This window comes from Malus domestica, chromosome 13 (assembly GCF_042453785.1).
Source record: "Malus domestica chromosome 13, GDT2T_hap1".
NCBI lineage: Eukaryota > Viridiplantae > Streptophyta > Magnoliopsida > Rosales > Rosaceae > Malus > Malus domestica.
In genome coordinates this window covers 41,868,390-41,886,978 of record NC_091673.1, presented here as the reverse complement: position 1 = coordinate 41,886,978, position 18,589 = coordinate 41,868,390, and the positions used below count along the sequence as shown (strand labels likewise).

Sequence of the window (18,589 nt, the reverse complement as noted above, 5' to 3'; positions counted from 1 at the left end):
GTGTTTGTATTAATGTATACGGCAGGCAGGAACTAATTTAGATTCGTTATTAATGCGTTGATGTAGAATGTTAAATTTGAGTTAGTTAATGCACTGTTCGAGTGCCCCCTCTCCTTATCGCTCGTATGAAAACGAAAAGGAAAACTTCAATGAATTTTGGCAATGTTACTGGATAGCAACGCAACCTTTACTTGTTGCTCCTCTTTTCCAACTCAATTCCTTCGTTGTTTTCCAAATCTTATGAGTATGACTTGATTTTCATTACGAGAGACTTGATTTTCATTCCTCCCGCAATGAAAATCATTGTGGATCGCATCGTTACAATGGTAAAACTTCGCAAGAAGAAAACATTTTGGAAAGAACAACAGTATGTATGATCATAACACTACCCACCAGACCCCGACGAGGGTTACCAATATACCGAAATTGGGAGAAATCCAGTAGACAAGTCTCATGATCTGCATTTTTCTATCGATATAAAAATCTGGATTGGTATAAATAAAAGGTGCTGCACTAAAAACTTGCACCAGGGTAAGAATACAAATACTTCATTTACAAAGTCAAATTAACTTGCACCCAAAACTGGTACTGGAGATCTCACGTATATATATAATCTACAGACTGAATTGTCCTTACAAGCTCCTTCAAATTGGCTAGGACATGGCGCGGTCCTAAGCTCTTAACGCCAATGTAATTCAAAAGCTGCTCCAAATCCTACACTCACAAAAGCAACACTATGGTCAATATAGCCAAGCGTGACAATTTTAATGGTTAAGATAGTAAATGAAGCAAAGCAAAACAAAAAGAAGAAGGTACAGTACAGATTTAGGTGGGTTAGCAGAAGAAAGACAAGTACAGAAGGACGACGTTAGAACACTAATACCATATTAAGTGTTTGCACAGGTCTTAAAACTAGATTCATGTTAATTTTTTATAAATTTGAATTAGAATGTAAGAATTGATGATTAATTCACTTATTTAACTATATATGAAATGATTCTGTATTTAATTATTAGGATCTATGGTGTTGTTTGAGTATATATCCAGGCATTAAGGTAATTTGTCAATTTGAGATTTGCCTATATAAATAGCCTTTCCGTAATCGGATTTCAGACTGGCATGTTTATCGATAATGATGGAGAATTTTGATTTACCAAAAAAGTCTACTTGTTCTAGTTATGCTTCTCTTCTCTCTAGGAATTGTTCTTAGCACTCCAAAATTGTCGTTGTTTCACTTTCCTTTATTTTTTCCAATACGGAGGAGTGCAGGATAAGTATTTTGGACTGCTAACAACAACTCCATTTCTCCCTCTCCTGTACTCTTTCTTCATCTCTTCTACTTTCTCTCTCTATTCTACATTAATTGGGTATCAGGGTAAACTTTGTTGTAAATAACTGAAGTTACCAAGGTTACCATTACCGAAAAGCCCATTCAAAAGGACAACTTTAGCGCACACAAATGCACGAATGTCAAACAAATGAAAAGATAAAATCTACACGCCAAATAATAGGAATTACTCTAATCTGAATAGGTGTTATGGACCCCAAGGCAAAAGATATGAACAAATTTGTACCTTGTTTAGTAAGAATAGAGCATATGCGGCTCTTGTTGTGTCTTGGCCATCTAGAAAGAGAGGGAACTCCACATGCTTCACATCCGTTGAAACCACTGTATGTGACGACACATCAGATGAAGTAGGCTCCACGGATGGTCCATAATCAATAATATAGGAATGGGAACCACCCAAACGCAATGGATAACGCAATGGAACTTTTAAGTATGAAGCTATAAGTAAGACAGCCTGCATTCAAAATCAATATAAATAGAGCGTTCTTATTTAAAACAAATGCGGCTAAACAAACAAAACAAATTGGCCCCTAAGTAATGCACTTGAACATGATAGCATCTTAAAGTAGAAGCTGCCAAATTCATCATGTTTGAATTAGTAACGTAATAGTTTGTATCAAGCAAAGTAAGCGTACTACGCACATGGCCGACATATCCCAGGGCTGTTGCAGACCTCTGAACCTCCTTTTTGTCAGTGAAAAAACTCATCATTTTAAAAGGCAGCATTGTCAAATGGAGACCTAAAATTGTCAATGTTCCTTGATTTGCAGGTTTAAATCGAGCAGAATTACCTGTAAAATTTGAAGAAGAAACACAAGAAAAATATAATCTGAGTACAGAAGAATACATTACCAAAGGTTATTACCCTTGACATGAAGCACATAATGCTTATTTCAAAATAAATTTTCTTCAGAGAAAATAAAACTGGATATGGATATTTTGATACTATAGCCAATTAAATCATTAAGAATATATATCTCTATCAAACAAATAGATAAAACATTGCCATAGTAAACAAATATGATGTACGTGAAAAGCTTCAAGAGCAAACATGCGCAATGCGGACAGCCCTATTGTTCGAAAGGTACTGTGTTTTTTAATTTTCATTAAAAGTTTTGTTTGAGTTGAAACTTAGTTTATCCTTAAAGTGTACAATAGAGTTTAAGGGTTACAGTTTGTTTAGCTCTAGGGTGTAGGGCATTAGCCCAAACTTAAAATCTTAAACCATGGATGGAAGGGGAAATAACGTAAATATTAAATAGCACAGGACATTCCAGTGCTGACATCAGTTGAGAGGCAGCCTCAAGTTCTACTCACATACACGCGCACACACACACACATAATCTATTTCCAAAACATGATCCTGCATTGAGGATTGTGCGCCATCGACCAGCAAAAGATCCTGAAATCCGAGCAAGGGAAAGCTCACAATCCCAATCAGCAACACCATAAAGAATTGCCCATATTTTGAATAGAGATCTAGGTCATGCATTGAGAACTCGAAGAAACAATTTTAATAACAATACATTTATACTCAGACAACATTAACAAGTTAAACAAGCACTTATACAATTTAGGCACAAGAGAAACAAAAATTAAATAAAAATTAATTCAAATGAAAGCCACATCTTATGACAGTTGGGATGGCAAATGTTGCCATGATATCCAGAATTTCATGAATGTTGATAGATAACATAGGAAAGAGTTGTAGTGATTGCTTGAAACGTTAGCCTTTCTTTTCCTTCATTAAGCCATATGGGTATTTACTGATTTTTACCTCAGTTACTCTCTTTCAGATTTCACAAATTAAACAAGATATTGTAAGACATAAAACAATATCTCAGTAGCATTTACCTGATCTACTAGTGTTAGGAAATGATTCAAGTTCCTGTTCTTGTGCAGGACCCATAGTGAACTTTACAGGATATAGCAATGAAACTTGTGATATCATATGCTGTTGTCGCCTTCTTAGCATCTTTTGCAAGTTTTTAAGATGAACATACCCCTTGTCACTGGATGGTAGCTGATTTGACTCCTGTAACAAAAGCATAAATCAGATTTCCATCAGACTGCATAAATCAATTACTAAAATGTAACAGTAACTTTTAAACATGAAAAGGTGCATTGAGAAGAAAAGTTATTGATTTTGAAGAAAAGTATAGCATGCCAAATTTGGATTTTTGGAAGTGATGAATCAGCCAGATGAAACGAAACAAAAATATAAAAATAATCAAGAATATGCATGTATATACACAACTACAACTAGTTTTTGATTTCAAAAGTGACCCAATCTAAGTAGTTAACAGTGCTTCCTAGTCATATATATTATTTACTAATGGTAAAACTTAAATTAGTCGCAATGAGATTTTGAAAGAGAATATGCAATGGCAAAAAGTTTTTGTTTTCCAATACACGTCACAACCCAAAAATGTCTAGAGTTTATAATTCCATTTTTTAGAAGAAACAATAACACTTTATTAAAATAATAACATGAATTACAAAATAGTGGATAAGAAATCCACCATCTAGCAAAACTAGCTAAGACCTCTCAAGTAGATATATTTACAAGTACATAACCTCAACCAAAATCATTTTAAGGCTGCTAAGACTACTTTATAATTCATAAGTATACAAACTCTCTTGCGCCCAACGACAGTTTGGTACATAATAATCATAATCAATTTTACCTCCAACCGCTTCCTAGCAACAGATAGAGCTGTCCCAGCAACCAAAAGTGACCTAAGCTCTATACTAAGTTGCTCCTCTTTCTTTTTTGTATCCTCCACAGCAAGCATAGAATGCCTTGACATGTTTCCCATCACCATTTTTCTGGCCTCCAGTTTCAGCTGCATCTCCTCAAGCTCATTTGAGCGTCTCAATGACTCAGCTTCAACCTGCCAACAACAATGCCGCCCGCTAACCCGCGGGCTAATCAATTAAGGCCCGATCAATCAAGTAACAACACAATGTGCTAGTGATGAGTCTGATGGCTTTGTGCACAATCAGAAAACAATTTCAATTAGTCCTCAATTTTCGTTTCTTACATCCACTCCGCAATCAAAGACAGAAATATTCTTTTATAGGATTAAATTACAACGTCCACAATTTCTACTTTCAGATCCTAATACCAGCAGTTTGGCTGAAACAAGATTAAATTATCAAAAATATAATCTAAAAATCGCCTTCTCATACTAATACCGGAACAGTTCTAACTAATTCCCCCAAGTTTGTTAATCCAGCAATCACAAAAACCCAGTTATATCCAAATAACCAAGTACAGAACTATTTACACTTCAATTTCTAACTCCACAATAAATAAAATAAAACCTCCATAACCCTAATAAACTGCATTTTTTCAGAATATCAAAAGCACGAAAGTTGAGCATCCACTAGAACCCTACCTCAATGAGAGACTCGAGATTCCGCTGAATACTCTGCTTCTTCTCCTGAGCTTCGCTGAGAGCAGAAGAAAGACTCCATAACCTTACAATCTCTTGCTCGAATTCCTCCCATTCGATCACCTTCACATTTTCGACATCGCTCTTCTTCGGCTCTGCAGGCTGGGCTCGATCTCGTTCCATTAAAAGTTGGAGAGATAGTTTCGATGCGGCTTGAATTTCAGACAAGGCCAGGGGATAGACGTCATCGTCCCAGAATCACCAATTAGGGTTCAGGACACATTTTCTCGGGAAAATGTTTTGGGGGTTTTTTTTTCTCGGGAAAATTTGTGTTTTTTTTGGGTCGAATCGAGAAAATTTTGATTAGGACTCTTAGACCAGTTTGAAAAAAGGGTTTGATAAGCAAAAGAATGACAAGTGGAAGGGAGATTGGAAATTGGCGAGGATTTAAATGTCATTTTAAGCCGACCAAGCAGATCGCTGTGCTAGTAAAGTGCACTATTTTGATGCACAACTAGCCGTGATGCACAGCTCCCAGAATACATTTTTTGAACAACGGTTTATTATGCACGATTTATACGTTTTAAATGTATTTATATGCATAAATTGACAAAAGAAAGTCAAATATTTGTGTTGATGCATAAAATCAGTGAGGACTTTGGTTCAAAAGAAAGTATTAAGTTTGTGACCTTCGCTAGATTGCTCCGGTCACTAGTATGGATAAGTATGTAAATGGATAGGTGCAGGGCAGCAAACAAGATGTACGCGGTTCACCCAGATTGGCTACGTCCACAGAGCAGAGGAGTTCTCATTAATTGTGAAGGGTTTACACAAGTACATAGGTTCAAGCTCTCCTTTAATGAATACTAGTGAATGATTTAGTACAAATGACATTAGGAAATATTATAAGAGAATGATCTCTATTTATAGAAGAGAGTTTCTAGTTTCATTCTGACATTGACACGTGTTGTGTTGTGATTGACTTTCTGATGTTGACACGTGTCGCGCTATGATTGGCTTCTGATGTCGACACATGTCGCGCTGTGATTGGCCTCCTGGTTGGAGGGAAACTCTTCTAGGTCCTTGATGGTATAACGTGACCGGTGCTCAGTAGTTTCGAGATTGGTCAAGTATGGTACAAACAATGCTTCCCTAAGTTTCCGAGTGAGGAAAGCTTCTCGGTTGGGGACTTGTAAGATCCAAGCCATTGAATAATCACGAAACTTCTAAGTACCGAAGTGTGGTATCATTTTCACTTGCCTTATCTGTCTTATATGTAGATGTGGCATCTTCTCTGGAACTACTTTTCCTCCATCCAGGGGTGGTATCTTTAACCGATGAAGATGAACAAGGTAATATATCAATTTCACTTGAAGCTTACTTGTAGTTTCGGGCTTGGTCAAGTGCAATACAAAACCCTATAGTAGGAGTCCCCAAGTCGCCGAGCTAGGAGATTTTCCGAAAGAGGTAACAGACAAGGTAAGCAATCAGACTTCCAAGCAAGCAACCTAGATCAGACGTTCGACTTCGGCTTCCGGTTGATTGTTCTCCTTCTCCTTGTGTCGTAAACAGCAACAAGGATAAGGAGAAGCAAATTGAAAAGAGATGATATGAGATACTTTTTCTTTTGAAGAAGTAACTTTCCACAGACTTATTTTTGAACTGGGCTGGAGGGTTTTTTGGTTTCCTCTAGAGTATAAGGTTGACTTAAGAATTTGAAAGTCAAAACAAGTCCATCAAATCAAGAATGTGTTTGACCCTGATGATAGGATATACTTTTGCTGTTGACGAAGTAATAGATAAATCTGCACGTGTTCTGTTGCGTTTGTCTCCACCTGCTTCCTTGTATCCTTCTCACTTGCCCTATCTGTTCCTCAGGCAGATGTGGTATCTTTTCTGGAAGCATAAGATGTTGAAGATGAGTACTCGAGAGCAATGTCAGGTAAGTAATCAGGTAAGGGATTCCAGGCAGTCAGTTCCTGGCTGGAAGCTTGATTCCAAGTGCTGACTGATTGCTTTCTTTCTCCTTATCTTGCAGGTAAGAACAAGGGCAAAGGAAAAGACAAGGAAAAAGCATGATATGGGATACTCTTGCTTTTGACCCTGATGATATGAGATACTCTTGCTCTGCTGTGGCTGGTTTGCATAGGTATTATTGGGGGGGAAGAAAGCTAAGTATTTTGCAGGTCTGCCTGTCCATGGAGGATGGAGGTCGACATATATAGGAGTCTCCCTAACAACAAGTAGTAATGTTATTCCTTTACCCTTCTTGGTTGTAGCAATGTAGTGGGAGTTGCAATGGGTGTAGTGGATGGATGTTTGGTAATGAGTGGATGTAATGGGTGTAGTGGATGGATGTTTGGAGTTGTAGGTCAACACACTTGCACACACACATGCTGATTTCTAGCCTTCAAATCTTCAAAAACGTCCACCCTCATGTCTCCATGCTTGCACTATCCAATCTTGGCCCAAAAATGCTCCAAAATGCTCCAAATAGCACTTTGTTGCTAACTTTGTTATTTGAATCTACAAACACACGAAAATAGCTAAAATACATAATTGGCTAAGAAATAACAACATAAATGCACAAGAACAAGCTAACTAAGTCGCATAAATATGCTCCTATCAAAGATCAACTGACATAAATTATCAAGGGGTGTGTAACACACCCCTTCTAAAAAAAAGGAACAAGTTCTTGTTAGTTGGTTATAACTTAGTTTTACATTCCAGCAAATGGTTGTGTTTTCCTCTCTCCTAAGACAAACATCAAAGCAAACAACTAAGCAATTGTAAGAACACATGGAAGGTTGTAACAGAAAGTCAAAACTGATACGACTACCATCCATCTCTCCCTTATATATCGTTGATGAACAAAATCAGCGAGGACTTTGGTACAACAGAAAGTGTTAAGTTTGTGACATTTGCTTGATTGCTCCGGTCACTAGTGTGGATAAGTATGTAAATGGATAGGGACAGGGAAGCAAACACAAGATGTACGTGGTTCACCCAGATTGGCTACGTCCACGGAGTAGAGGAGTTCTCATTAATTGTGAAGGGTTTACACAATTACATAGGTTCAAGCTCTCCTTTAATGAGTACTAGTGAATGATTTAGTACAAATGACATTAGGAAATATTGTGAGAGAATGATCTCTATTTATATAAGAGAGTTTCTATTTTCATTCTGACATTGACACGTGTTGTGATTGGCTTCTGATGTTAACACGTGTCGCACTATGATTGGCTTCTGATGTCGACACGTGTCGCGCTGTGATTGGCCTCTTGGTTAGAGGGAAACTCTTCTGGGTCCTTAACGGTATAACGTTGACCGGTGCTCAGTAGTTTCGGGATTCGTCAGCATGGTACAAACAGTGCTCTCCTAAGTTCCCGAGTGAGGGAAGCTCCTCAGTTGGGGAGTTGCAAGATCCAAGCCATTGAGTAATCACGAAACTTCTAAGTACCGAAGTGTGGTATCATTTTCACTTGCCTTATCTGTCTCATACGTAGCTGTGGCATCTTCTCTGGAAGTATTGTTCCTCCATCCAGGGGTGGTATCTTTAACCGATGAAGATGCACAAGGTAATGTATCAATTTCACTTGAAGCTTACTTGTAGTTTTGGGCTTGGTCAAGTGCGATAAAAACCCTATAGTAGGAGTCCCCCAAGTCGCCGAGTTAGGAGATTTGCAGAAAGAGGTAACAGACAAGGTAAGCAATCAGACTTCCAAGCAAGCAACCTAGATCAGAGGTTCGACTTTGGCTTCCGGTTGATTGTTCTCCTTCTCCTTGTGTCGTAAACATCAACAAGGATAAGGAGAAGCAAATGGAAAAGAGATGATATGAGATACTTTTTCTTTTGAAGAAGTAACTTTCTACAGGCTTATTCTTGAACTAGGCTGGAAGGTTTTCTAGTTTCCTCTAGAGTATAAGGCCGACTCAAGAATTTGAGGGTCGAAACAAGTCCATCAAATCAAGGGTGCGTTCGACCTTAATGATATGGGATACTTTTGCTGTTGACGAAGTAATAAATGAATCGGCAGGTGTTCCGTTGCGCTTGTCTCCACATGCTTCCTTGTATCTTTCTCACTTTCCTTATCTGTTCCTCAGGCAGATGTGGTATCTTTTCTGGAAGCATAAGATGTTGAAGATGAGTACTCGAGAGCAATGTCAGGTAAGTAATCAAGCAAGGGGTTCCAGGCACTCTGTTCCTGACTGGAAGCTTGATTCTAAGTGCTGACTAATTACTCTCTTCCTGCTTGTCTTGCAGGTAAGAACAAGGGCAAAGGAAAAGACAGGGAAAAAGCATGATATGGGATACTCTTGGTTTTGACCCTGATGATATGAGATATTCTTGCTATGGTGTGGTTGGTTTACATAGGTATTATTGGAGGGAAAGAAAGTTGAATATGTCGAGAGGCTTCGTTGGGAGTGCCCTCTCAGATATAAGGAAGGGTTGAGCATTTTTGCAGGTCTGCCTGTCCGTGGAGGATGGATGTCGACATATATAGGGGTCTCCCTAATAACAAGTAGTAATGCTATTCCTTTACCCTTCTTAGTCGTAGCAATGTAGTGGGAGCTGCAAGCTTCACATGTTTTAACTTTGTCAGAGCACTTTGAAAAAATGGTATGTGGTATCTGGAAAGCTGATGTTGCATGTGAAGATTGCAGACAAGCTTTATCCAAGGAAATCTGGCTCTTGAAGTTCGGAGAATGATGCCTCTTCGGTTTTCAAACAAGTAATCATGTCCCGGATCTGACTCTCGAGATTCGAAGAACGGTGCTTTTTCGATTTTTGAGAAAGCAATCTTGTTGAGAGTCTGGCTCTTGAGATTCGGAGAGCGGTGCCTCTTCGATTTTTGAGAAAGTAATCCTGTTGGGAGTCTGGCTCTTGAGATTCGGAGAGCGATGCCTCTTTGATTTTTGAGCAAGTAATCTTGTTGGGAGTGTTTTCTCAAATGTGAGTAAAGGTTGGGCATTTTTGCCAGTCTACCTTGCCACGTAGCATGAAGGTTGACACACATAGGGACTTTTTAGTTATCAAGTAGTTGTGCTATTCCTTTACCCTTGTGGGTAATAGTAGGGTAGCTGGACCTTCAAAATTTATGTGTCTAAACTTTGTCAGAGATCTTTGGCAAAGTTATCTGTGGTACCCGAGGAGCTGATGTTGCGTGTGGAGAGTAGTGCCTCTTCGAAATCCGAAGAGTGGTGCCTCTTCGATTTTTGAACTAACGGCCCTGTTACCCTTTATTTTATAAGGGCACCAATTGTGTGTAAGAAGTACATTCAGAGAGTTATTGTTTGTAGGAATTTTCCCCTTATTTTTGTACTTAAGAGATTTATTGCACCTCATTTCTCCTTCATCATTTATAAGAATGTCTGGCCCATCCGATTGTCGTTTTGATTTGAACTTTGGTGAAGAGACAACCATGCTTTCTCAAGACAACATATGGCGCTCATCCTTCTTATCCCCTACTAGTCCTCTTACCGTTGGGGACTCTGTGATGAAGAATGATATGACTGCTGCGGTGGTGGTCAGGAACCTTCTCACTCCTAAAGATAACAGACTACTTTCCAAACGGTCTGATGAGTTGGCTGTTAAGGATTCTCTGGCTCTCAATGTTCAGTGTGCAGGTTTTGTGTCTAATATGGCCCAACGCTTATTTGCTCGAACCCGCCAAGTTGAATCGTTGGCGGCTGAAATGATAAGTCTCAAACAGGAGATCAGAGGGCTCAAGCATGAGAATAAACAGTTGCACAGGCTCGCACATGACTATATTACAAATATGAAGAGGAAGCTTGACCAGCTGCAGGAATCTGATGGTCAGATTTTACTTGATCATCAGAGGTTTGTGGGTTTGTTCCAAAGACATTTATTGCCTTCGTCTTCTGGGGCTGTACCGCGTAATTGTTGGAAGTATGCCCACAAAGCCACTCATTTGATGTAATAGCTTTTGGAATACTTATTGTATTAAACTTTTATATGTTTAATGAAAGGCAAAACTTATTGTTAATCACTATTTATTGTATCATGTGCTTAAGCAATAAGAGAATCCAAGGGATGTATTTGATCTAAGAGACAAGTGATTTAAGTAAGTTAGATTATCGAGACATTTCTCTTATGTTCATTCCTAAAACGTTTTTAGCCATAGGATTGCCAATTGGGCATTGACAATCCGCTAAGGTTAGTATGTGTTATGTCGACTCAAGTGTGAGTATGACTAGTCTCAAGTCATTTGGTGTTGGACACTAAGACAAACACATAGGTGCTCGAAAGAGTAATCGAGTACACTGAACTACGATCAAAAGAGAGTTCGAACATACATGTCATGTAAGAACTCGATAGTTGCAATATGCAAAGTAGTCCTTTGACCTGAGGCATCATAGATGTCTAATGGTTAGGTCCTTGACCTTTGATCATGTCAAAGGCATTCCATTGGAGTGTCCACAGCATTGTTGGGGTCAAGCTATCTAGTCATGTAGGCATATGAATGCACAACAAGGGATCTCTAACCTTCCATGGTGGAAGGAGAATACTCTAAGTTGTGATTCGAGAGTCTTTGGCCAAAGCATATGAATATGACTTAGGAAGTTTGTTCCAAATCTTATTCAAAAGAATCATATGGAGAAGTATCACATTGGATAGTAGACATGAAACAAACTATCACTTAAACAATGTGATTAAGAGTATTGTATTAGAGAAGGACCGTATTGCATTGTAGTTGTAACTGGATAGGGTCTCCAACCAATTCTACTTAGCTTGGGTAACCATGACATGCTGCTAGGTGTCACTCATGGTTTGTGGAAGCCCTGATGATTAGCAAACACTAATTTTAAGGGAGAATTGAAATGTGGTTTCAATTCACAATCGATCGTTAAGAGTAACAATCGCCCACTACCTCGCTAAATGGAACCTAATGGATCGTACACCGAGTAAGGATGAAAGTGAAGAAATTAAATGAAATGGATATGCAATTAAATGGTTTCATTGAAGAATGGTCAAGATTAATTAATTTTACGAAGGGTTCGTATTGGGATTTTAAGTTGGTTTTGGGTTTCGGGACCCAAAAGTATTTTGGTCCACAAGGCCCATTATGTTTAAGTTGTATGACAACTAAAACAAAATGGGCAATAAGCCCAATCACAACAAATAGGCCGGCCATGGTGAGGAGAGGGTGAAGGTTTGCTTAATTGCACGTTTGCCACTCACCTAAGAAAAGTGTTATAAAAGCAACTTTATAGCTATTTTTCTCATAAGGGTTTTTCTTGTAGAAAAGAGGTGAAACCTATTCTCTCTTTTTCAACAAGGAGGCCGGCCACTTAGAGGATATTTATCTAGCAATCTTTTCTTCTCTAAGTCGTCCATTTCATCTTCACACCTCACCCTTGGTGTGGAGACTTAGAGACACCAAACCTTTGGTGTTTTGGAGATCCTTTCCTCACATCCTCAAGGACCAAAGGAGCACAAAAGGAGAAGGAAATCACAAGCAAGATCCAAGGAGCTTGGAGGTGACTTGAAGGCCCTCCACTTGGGTGAATCCCTTGTGTAAACAAGGATGAGCTTCAAGGGTAAAGAATCTTTAAATTCTTCATTCTCTTTAATGTTGTTAAAGAGTCTTTTGGTTCACCATTCACTAGGCTTTGAAAGTCATGGGTTTTATGAATTGTTTTTTAATGCATGCCTACTTTAATGTGTTAATAGTTTGCATATGTATTCAAATGTTCTTACTTGTTCTTAGCTAGGACAAAATTTTTCCTTCAGTAATGAATCAACCTTCGATGTCTCCTCCTTCTGGGGTTCTGCCCAGTACTGAGGCTCCGAACGATCACCCTCCGGTGCCTACTCCATCTGGGGCTCTGCCGACTGCTGAGACTTCTCATGAGCAACCTTTGTGAAGGCTCCCTTTTGTTTATTTATTTTAATTCATGTATATGTACATATTTGTAACTTATCGGAGGTATCATTGAACAATCTTTGCTTCATTTCAACGTATTGTGTTAAATACTCCAAGGCCTTCTTCACTAAGTTCTTTGAAAATTTTCTTTTGTTGAAGCTTGTATGTTGAATCGTTGAGAGTGAAGCATGTATGTTGAGGTAGTGCTCCCTTAATTTCCCTAGTGAGGAAAACTTCTCGGTTGGAGACTTGAAAAATCCAAGTCACTGAATGGTCGTGAGACTTCTGAGTATCAAGGTGCAGTAGCATATGGTAGGAGTCTCCCAAGTCTCCGGTCGAGGGAGTTCACGAATGAGGCATTTCCTTTCTAAGTGGTAGCTCAAAACTCCTCCTTCATATATATTTGTTATGAAAGTTGTTAGGCCCAAAGAAGAGGAGACCTAGGCAATTTTTATTTTTTCAAATATTCAAATTTTTGAATTTCTGAAAAAAAAAAAATATATATATATATTTTAAGCTTTGTAGGTGAAGCTTTGAGGTTGAAGTTTTGTTGGGCACTATAAATTGATTTTGCTTCACACTATCTTGATCAAGATAGTGTGAAGCTTTTGTGTTGAAGCTTTGTAGGTGAAGCTTTTGTGGGTCAAGCTTTTGTGGGTCAAGCTTTTGTGGTTCAAGCTTTTGTGGTTCAAGCTTTTGTAGGTCAAGCTTTTGTGGGTGAAGCTTTTATAGGTGAAGCTTTTGTGGGTGAAGCATTTGTGGTTCAAGCTTTTGTGGGTGAAGCTTTTGTGGGTGAAGCTTTTGTAGGTCAAGCTTTTGTGGATGAAGCTTTTGTGGGTCAAGCTTTTGTAGGTGAAGCTTTTGTGGGTGATGCTTTTGTGGGTAAAGCTTTTGTGTTGAAGCTTTTGTGGGTGAAGCTTTGGTGTTGAAGCTTTTGTGGGTGAAGCTTTTGTGGGTGAAGCTTTTGTGTTGAAGCTTTGTAGGTGAAGCTTTGGAGTTGAAGCTTTTGTTGGGTACCATGAATTGATTTTACTTCACACTATCTTGATCAAAATAGTGTGAAGCTTTTTAGAATTTGTAGTTGTCCTCCATTGATGAAGCTTTTGTTGGCACCATAAATTAGTTTTGCTTCACACTGTCTTGATCAAGAGTGTGTGAAACTTTTGAGAGTTGTGGTTGCCCTCCATTGATGAAGCTCTTGTTGGCACCATAAATTGGTTTTGCTTCACACTGTCTTGATCAAGAGTGTGTGAAGCTTTTGAGAATTGTTGTTGCCCTTCATTGATAAAGCTTTTGTTGGCCCCATAAATTGGTTTTGCTTCACACTGTCTTGATCAAGAGTGTGTGAAGCTTTTGAAAGTTGTGGTTGAACTCCTTTGATGAAGCTCTTGTCGGCACCATAAATTGGTTTTGCTTCACACTGTCCTGATCAAAAGTGTGTGAAGCTTTTAAGAATTATGGTTGCTCTCCATTGATGAAGCTCTTGTTGGCACCATAAATTGGTTTTGCTTCACACTGTCTTGATTAAGAGTGTGTGAAACTTTTGAGAATTATGGTTGCCCTCCATTGATGATGCTTTTGTTGGCACCATAAATTGGTTTTGCTTCACACTGTCTTGATAAAGAGTGTGTGAAGCTTTTGAGAATTATGGTTGAACTCCTTTGATGAAGCTCTTGTTGGCACCATAAATTGATGAAGCTAATGTGTTCACCTCCTCTCCCTTTTTTTTTTTTTTTAGGGGGAGAGGGGGTGCTGCAAGTTTGAAATTTGAAAACTTCCTAGCTTGTGTGGAAGTTTGAAGACTTTCCATGTGGGGGTTTTCTCATGGTTTGAATTTTGAATTTTGAATGTCTTTGGCCATGTTGAACCCTATAAGAATGAGAAGTTTCCACTTTTTTCATTGTCTTCATTTGCTCATTTTGTAGTGATTTTTGGAGATAGAGTGCTCTTATAGTTGAGAGGGATTCCGGCATTGCTTTGCACCATCTTCAGGTTAGTAGTCTTCTCCACTAGATCACATGCTTTCATTCTTGTTGAATTGTTTGAGTGTTCATGTATTTGATTGAGAACATAATGAACTGATTGAGCTTTTCTCCACGCCCTAAGGACTTCCTTATGTTTCGATCTTTCATGTGGTGATAGAGTTTGTTTCTGTTTGTTGTAGATGTCAGAGTTTGGAAGTCCTAGTGATGGGGGCTCCCCTAACTCTAACTCTAGGTTTGAGCTTGCAATGTTGGAGTCTTCAGGGCCTTTGTTGGAGTCTTGTACAAAAAAATCGAGATTGGGTGATCTTCGCAATTGCCAAGCCTTAACCAATATTGGTTCTTCCTCCTTCATGTCAGTGGGTGAGGGGGTTGTTTGTGACGCCATACCCATATTTCACTCTAAGTTCACAACAGACCATTTAGTGCAAAACTTGTTAGATAGCGAAAAGTAGCTTGAGGCCCTAAGGCAATCATGTAGTATCCCCCGTAGTGTAGGAATGCGTTTGGTGCATCATGAAGAATTGTCCTCTGAACCATCCAAGGGTCATGTTATGTTCTATACCTAGATATTATTGACTTTAGGGGTGAAGCTGCCTTTGCACCCGTGGTTGCAACGGATGATGTCTTTCATGGGATATGCGCATGCGCAACTCTACCCTGGTTTTTGGGATACCTTGATCGGGTTTTATATTATTTGGATGGAATGTGGGTTAGGTGAGCCTTCCTTTCATCAATGGCGCTACTGTTATAAGATGCGCCTGGTGAAAGCATGCACTGGGTATGCCAAGTGTGCATGTCGGAGTGAGAGAGCGTATTGTCTTTGGTAAGAAAAAAGGGTACTGCACTTGGAAAAACCGTTGGTGTTTTCTTTATAATGATTGGGAGTATGCTAAAGGTGTCATGCCTAAGCAACGTGTTCCTACTCACTTTTAGACTGTAGGTTGTAATGTATTCATTGTTTGCATTTGTAGACATCGAAATTTCGGTAAATAAATATTGACCGATAAATCAAAGTTTCAACGCTCATGTATTACATAAATTTTACACGTAGCGTATGTCTAAACAAAAAATTAAATAAGTTGGAAAAGTCATCAAACAGGACACGTGTCAACACCTGGCAGAAACGACTTATTTCATCTGGGATATTATATTCAAAATTAGGCCTTAGAAATTTCTATAAATACAAGCCCATTTCATTCATTTATGGGGGGGGGGGGGAGGAACCAATTCATATTACACCTTGAAGCTCTGAAGCTCTGAAACTCCGAAGCTCTCAAGCATCCAGGTTTCCGAAGAATCAAGAAAGCCTTCTTCGTTCGTCGTTCATCATTCTTTAAAGATCAAGCCCCAAAGGTCCCTTGAAGAACTTCCACCGATTCAAGATCAAGCCCCAACGGCCCTTGAAGAAAGCACCATCGTTCATCATCCGTTCATCCAAGATCAAGCCCCAACGACCCTTTGGATCAACAACGTCGACAAATCCACACATCCAACCGTTCTTCAAGATTAAGCCCAAAAGCCCTTGAAGATCCGTTCATCACTGTTCTTTAAGATCAAGCCCAAAAGCCCTTGAAGACTCGTTCATCACCGTTATTCAAGATCAAGCCTTAACGGCCCTTGAAGAAACACTCATCCTTAACATCAAGCCCTAACGGCTCCTTGAAGATCCAATCAAATCCACCTTCAAAGATCAAGCCCACGGCCCCTTGAAGAAACTTCCAACAGTTCATCCAAGATCAAGCCTCAACGGCCCTTGGATCAACGAAACATCCACAAATCAACACCTCACGGAGATCGAATCAGAAGATCAAATTAGAGAGAGATTGTAACCCAAAATCATCAAAATACAAATATTTGTTTATGCACGTTGTTCTTGTCTCTTTCGTTTCAGGAATTTTCCGTGTTCACAAATTGGCACACCCAGTGGGACATCTCTACCTCTCATCTCTTTCTCCGTTCAAAGAATCCAAACACACCTCAAAGTCAATGGCATCAAGCAAGGGACAAGCCGTTCTCGCAACCACTGAGGGAAGGATCCTAAGCACTTCTGCCGCAAACGGACAATCCATTGGCGCCACAACCGCTCCTCAACATGCCACTTCAAAGTTGGTGCCGCTAAAAGAGCAAGGGGAGCATCAAAGGAGTGAGTCTGTCATCAACCTGACCTCGCTGGGGGCACCGAAGCATGCTGCTGAGGCACACAAGATGACACCCCAAAAGAGCCAACAACATTCTTCGTCAGCATCCTGGATGTCTAAAGGAAAGTCACGTTTATTGGTTGCACAAGTCATGACCATCGGCGTTACCTCCATCGAAGAACAACTGGCTCAAATGAATGAAGCGATCGCAAGGCTAACACGGATTGTTGAAGAAAAAGACTTGCAAATCGCTACACTCGTCAGCCGACTGGAGCCACAAGACGACGAGAACCCTGACCCAGAGAATGATCCACTAAAGAGAAGAGATGACGAAGAAGAGGAGCCTCAGGTGGAGAAAAACGATGTGAAGCCGGAGCCAGACCAAGCAGCGGCACTCATGGGATCTCTTTCTATCCAGCAGCTGCAGGAGATGATCACCAACACCATCAAGGCACAGTACGAAGGGAGCTCACATACCTCCTTGTTCTACTGGAAGCCCTACTCCAAGAAGATTGATGCCCTGAAGATGCCAAGGGGTTATCAACCACCAAAGTTCATGCAGTTCGACGGAAAAGGAAACCCGAAACAGCACGTTGCCCACTTTGTTGAAACTTGCAACAACGCAGGGACCGAAGGGGATTACCTCGCCAAGCAGTTTGTGCGCTCGCTGAAAGGAAACACATTTGAGTGGTACACAGACCTAGAGCCTGAGTCCATCAACAGCTGGGAGCAATTAGAGCGGGAATTCCTAAACCGCTTCTACAGCACCCGTCGCACTGTGAGCATGCTAGAGCTAACGAGCACAAAGCAGTGGAAGGACGAGCCAGTCATTGACTACATCAATAGATGGCGCACTCTAAGCCTCGACTGTAAAGACAGGCTCTCGGAAACCTCTTCAATCGAGATGTGCATCCAAGGCATGCAATGGGGTTTGCAATACATCCTTCAAGGCATTAAACCGCGAACTTTCGAGGAATTGGCCACTCGCGCCCATGACATGGAGTTGAGCATCGCCCATCATGGGAAGAAAGAACCGATCGCCGACTACAAGAACGACAAAGTTCTTGGGCCAAAGTTGGAGAAGACTGCGTGGAAACCCACCAAGGAAGTAATGACGGTCAACACAGCTCCAGTCAAAATCCCTACACGAGGCAAGGCGATTCAAACCGAAGCTTTTCGTGATCAAGAGATGCATAGACGCACTTTGAAGGAGCTTGAGGAGAGGACTTGCTGGAAAAGAAGGTGATTGGTTTGCCTGAGTGCAAACGGCCAGAAGAGATGAATCGCACTGACAGTCCAAGGTACTGTAAATTCCACCGCTTCATCAGTCATCCGACAGAAAAATGTTTCGTGCTGAAAGATCTCATCATGAAGCTGGCTCAGAAAGGAATCATCGAGCTAGATCTTGATGATGTGGTGAAGTCAAACTATACCACCTTCACTTCTGGCTCTTTTGACTCAAAGTTTTCACCTCAACCGATGGGGGCATCCTCCAAGACAAGCAAAGTTGAAGGATGGACTCAAGTCACTCCTAAGAAATTGCACAAGAAGCATACGTCTCCTCCACAAGTCCGCCAATCGGAAAGGGGGCAAAGCAGCTCTTGTCAACCTTCAAAGCAACGTGAACGTGTTGACGATGATGAAATTTCGACACATAGATCGTCCATCCCTATCACGATGCGTGATTTCTTTCCTGAAGACTTCTTCAATCACTCGGTCAAGACTCTTTGCTATGAAAATTACGAGGAACAACTATCCCGGATCGTTTGACAAATTCACAAAGCTCCTTGTCCGCACGAGCCTAAACTGTAGGACATGAGGCTCCTCGCCT

At 40.2% G+C, this 18,589-nt stretch overlaps 1 protein-coding gene across 2 annotated transcripts; it reads right to left on the bottom strand.

Annotated features, from left to right (window-relative positions):
- Positions 1-463: 463 nt before the first annotated feature.
- Positions 464-5,313, bottom strand: LOC103444916 (vacuolar protein sorting 38-like). 2 transcript variants are annotated; one of them, XM_008383881.4, is made up of 6 exons: positions 4,750-5,313; positions 4,036-4,242; positions 3,203-3,383; positions 1,991-2,139; positions 1,575-1,802; positions 464-714 (listed from the first exon to the last, which is right to left on the bottom strand). In XM_008383881.4, exons 1-6 carry the CDS (start codon positions 4,927-4,929, stop codon positions 598-600), a joined length of 1,062 nt encoding a protein of 353 aa, XP_008382103.1. In that variant the 5' UTR covers positions 4,930-5,313; the 3' UTR covers positions 464-597. The 2 variants fall into 2 exon arrangements, with proteins under 2 accessions (XP_008382103.1, XP_008382106.1); XM_008383884.4 differs by having other exon boundaries at positions 4,036-4,264; positions 4,750-5,165.
- Positions 5,314-18,589: the final 13,276 nt, after the last annotated feature.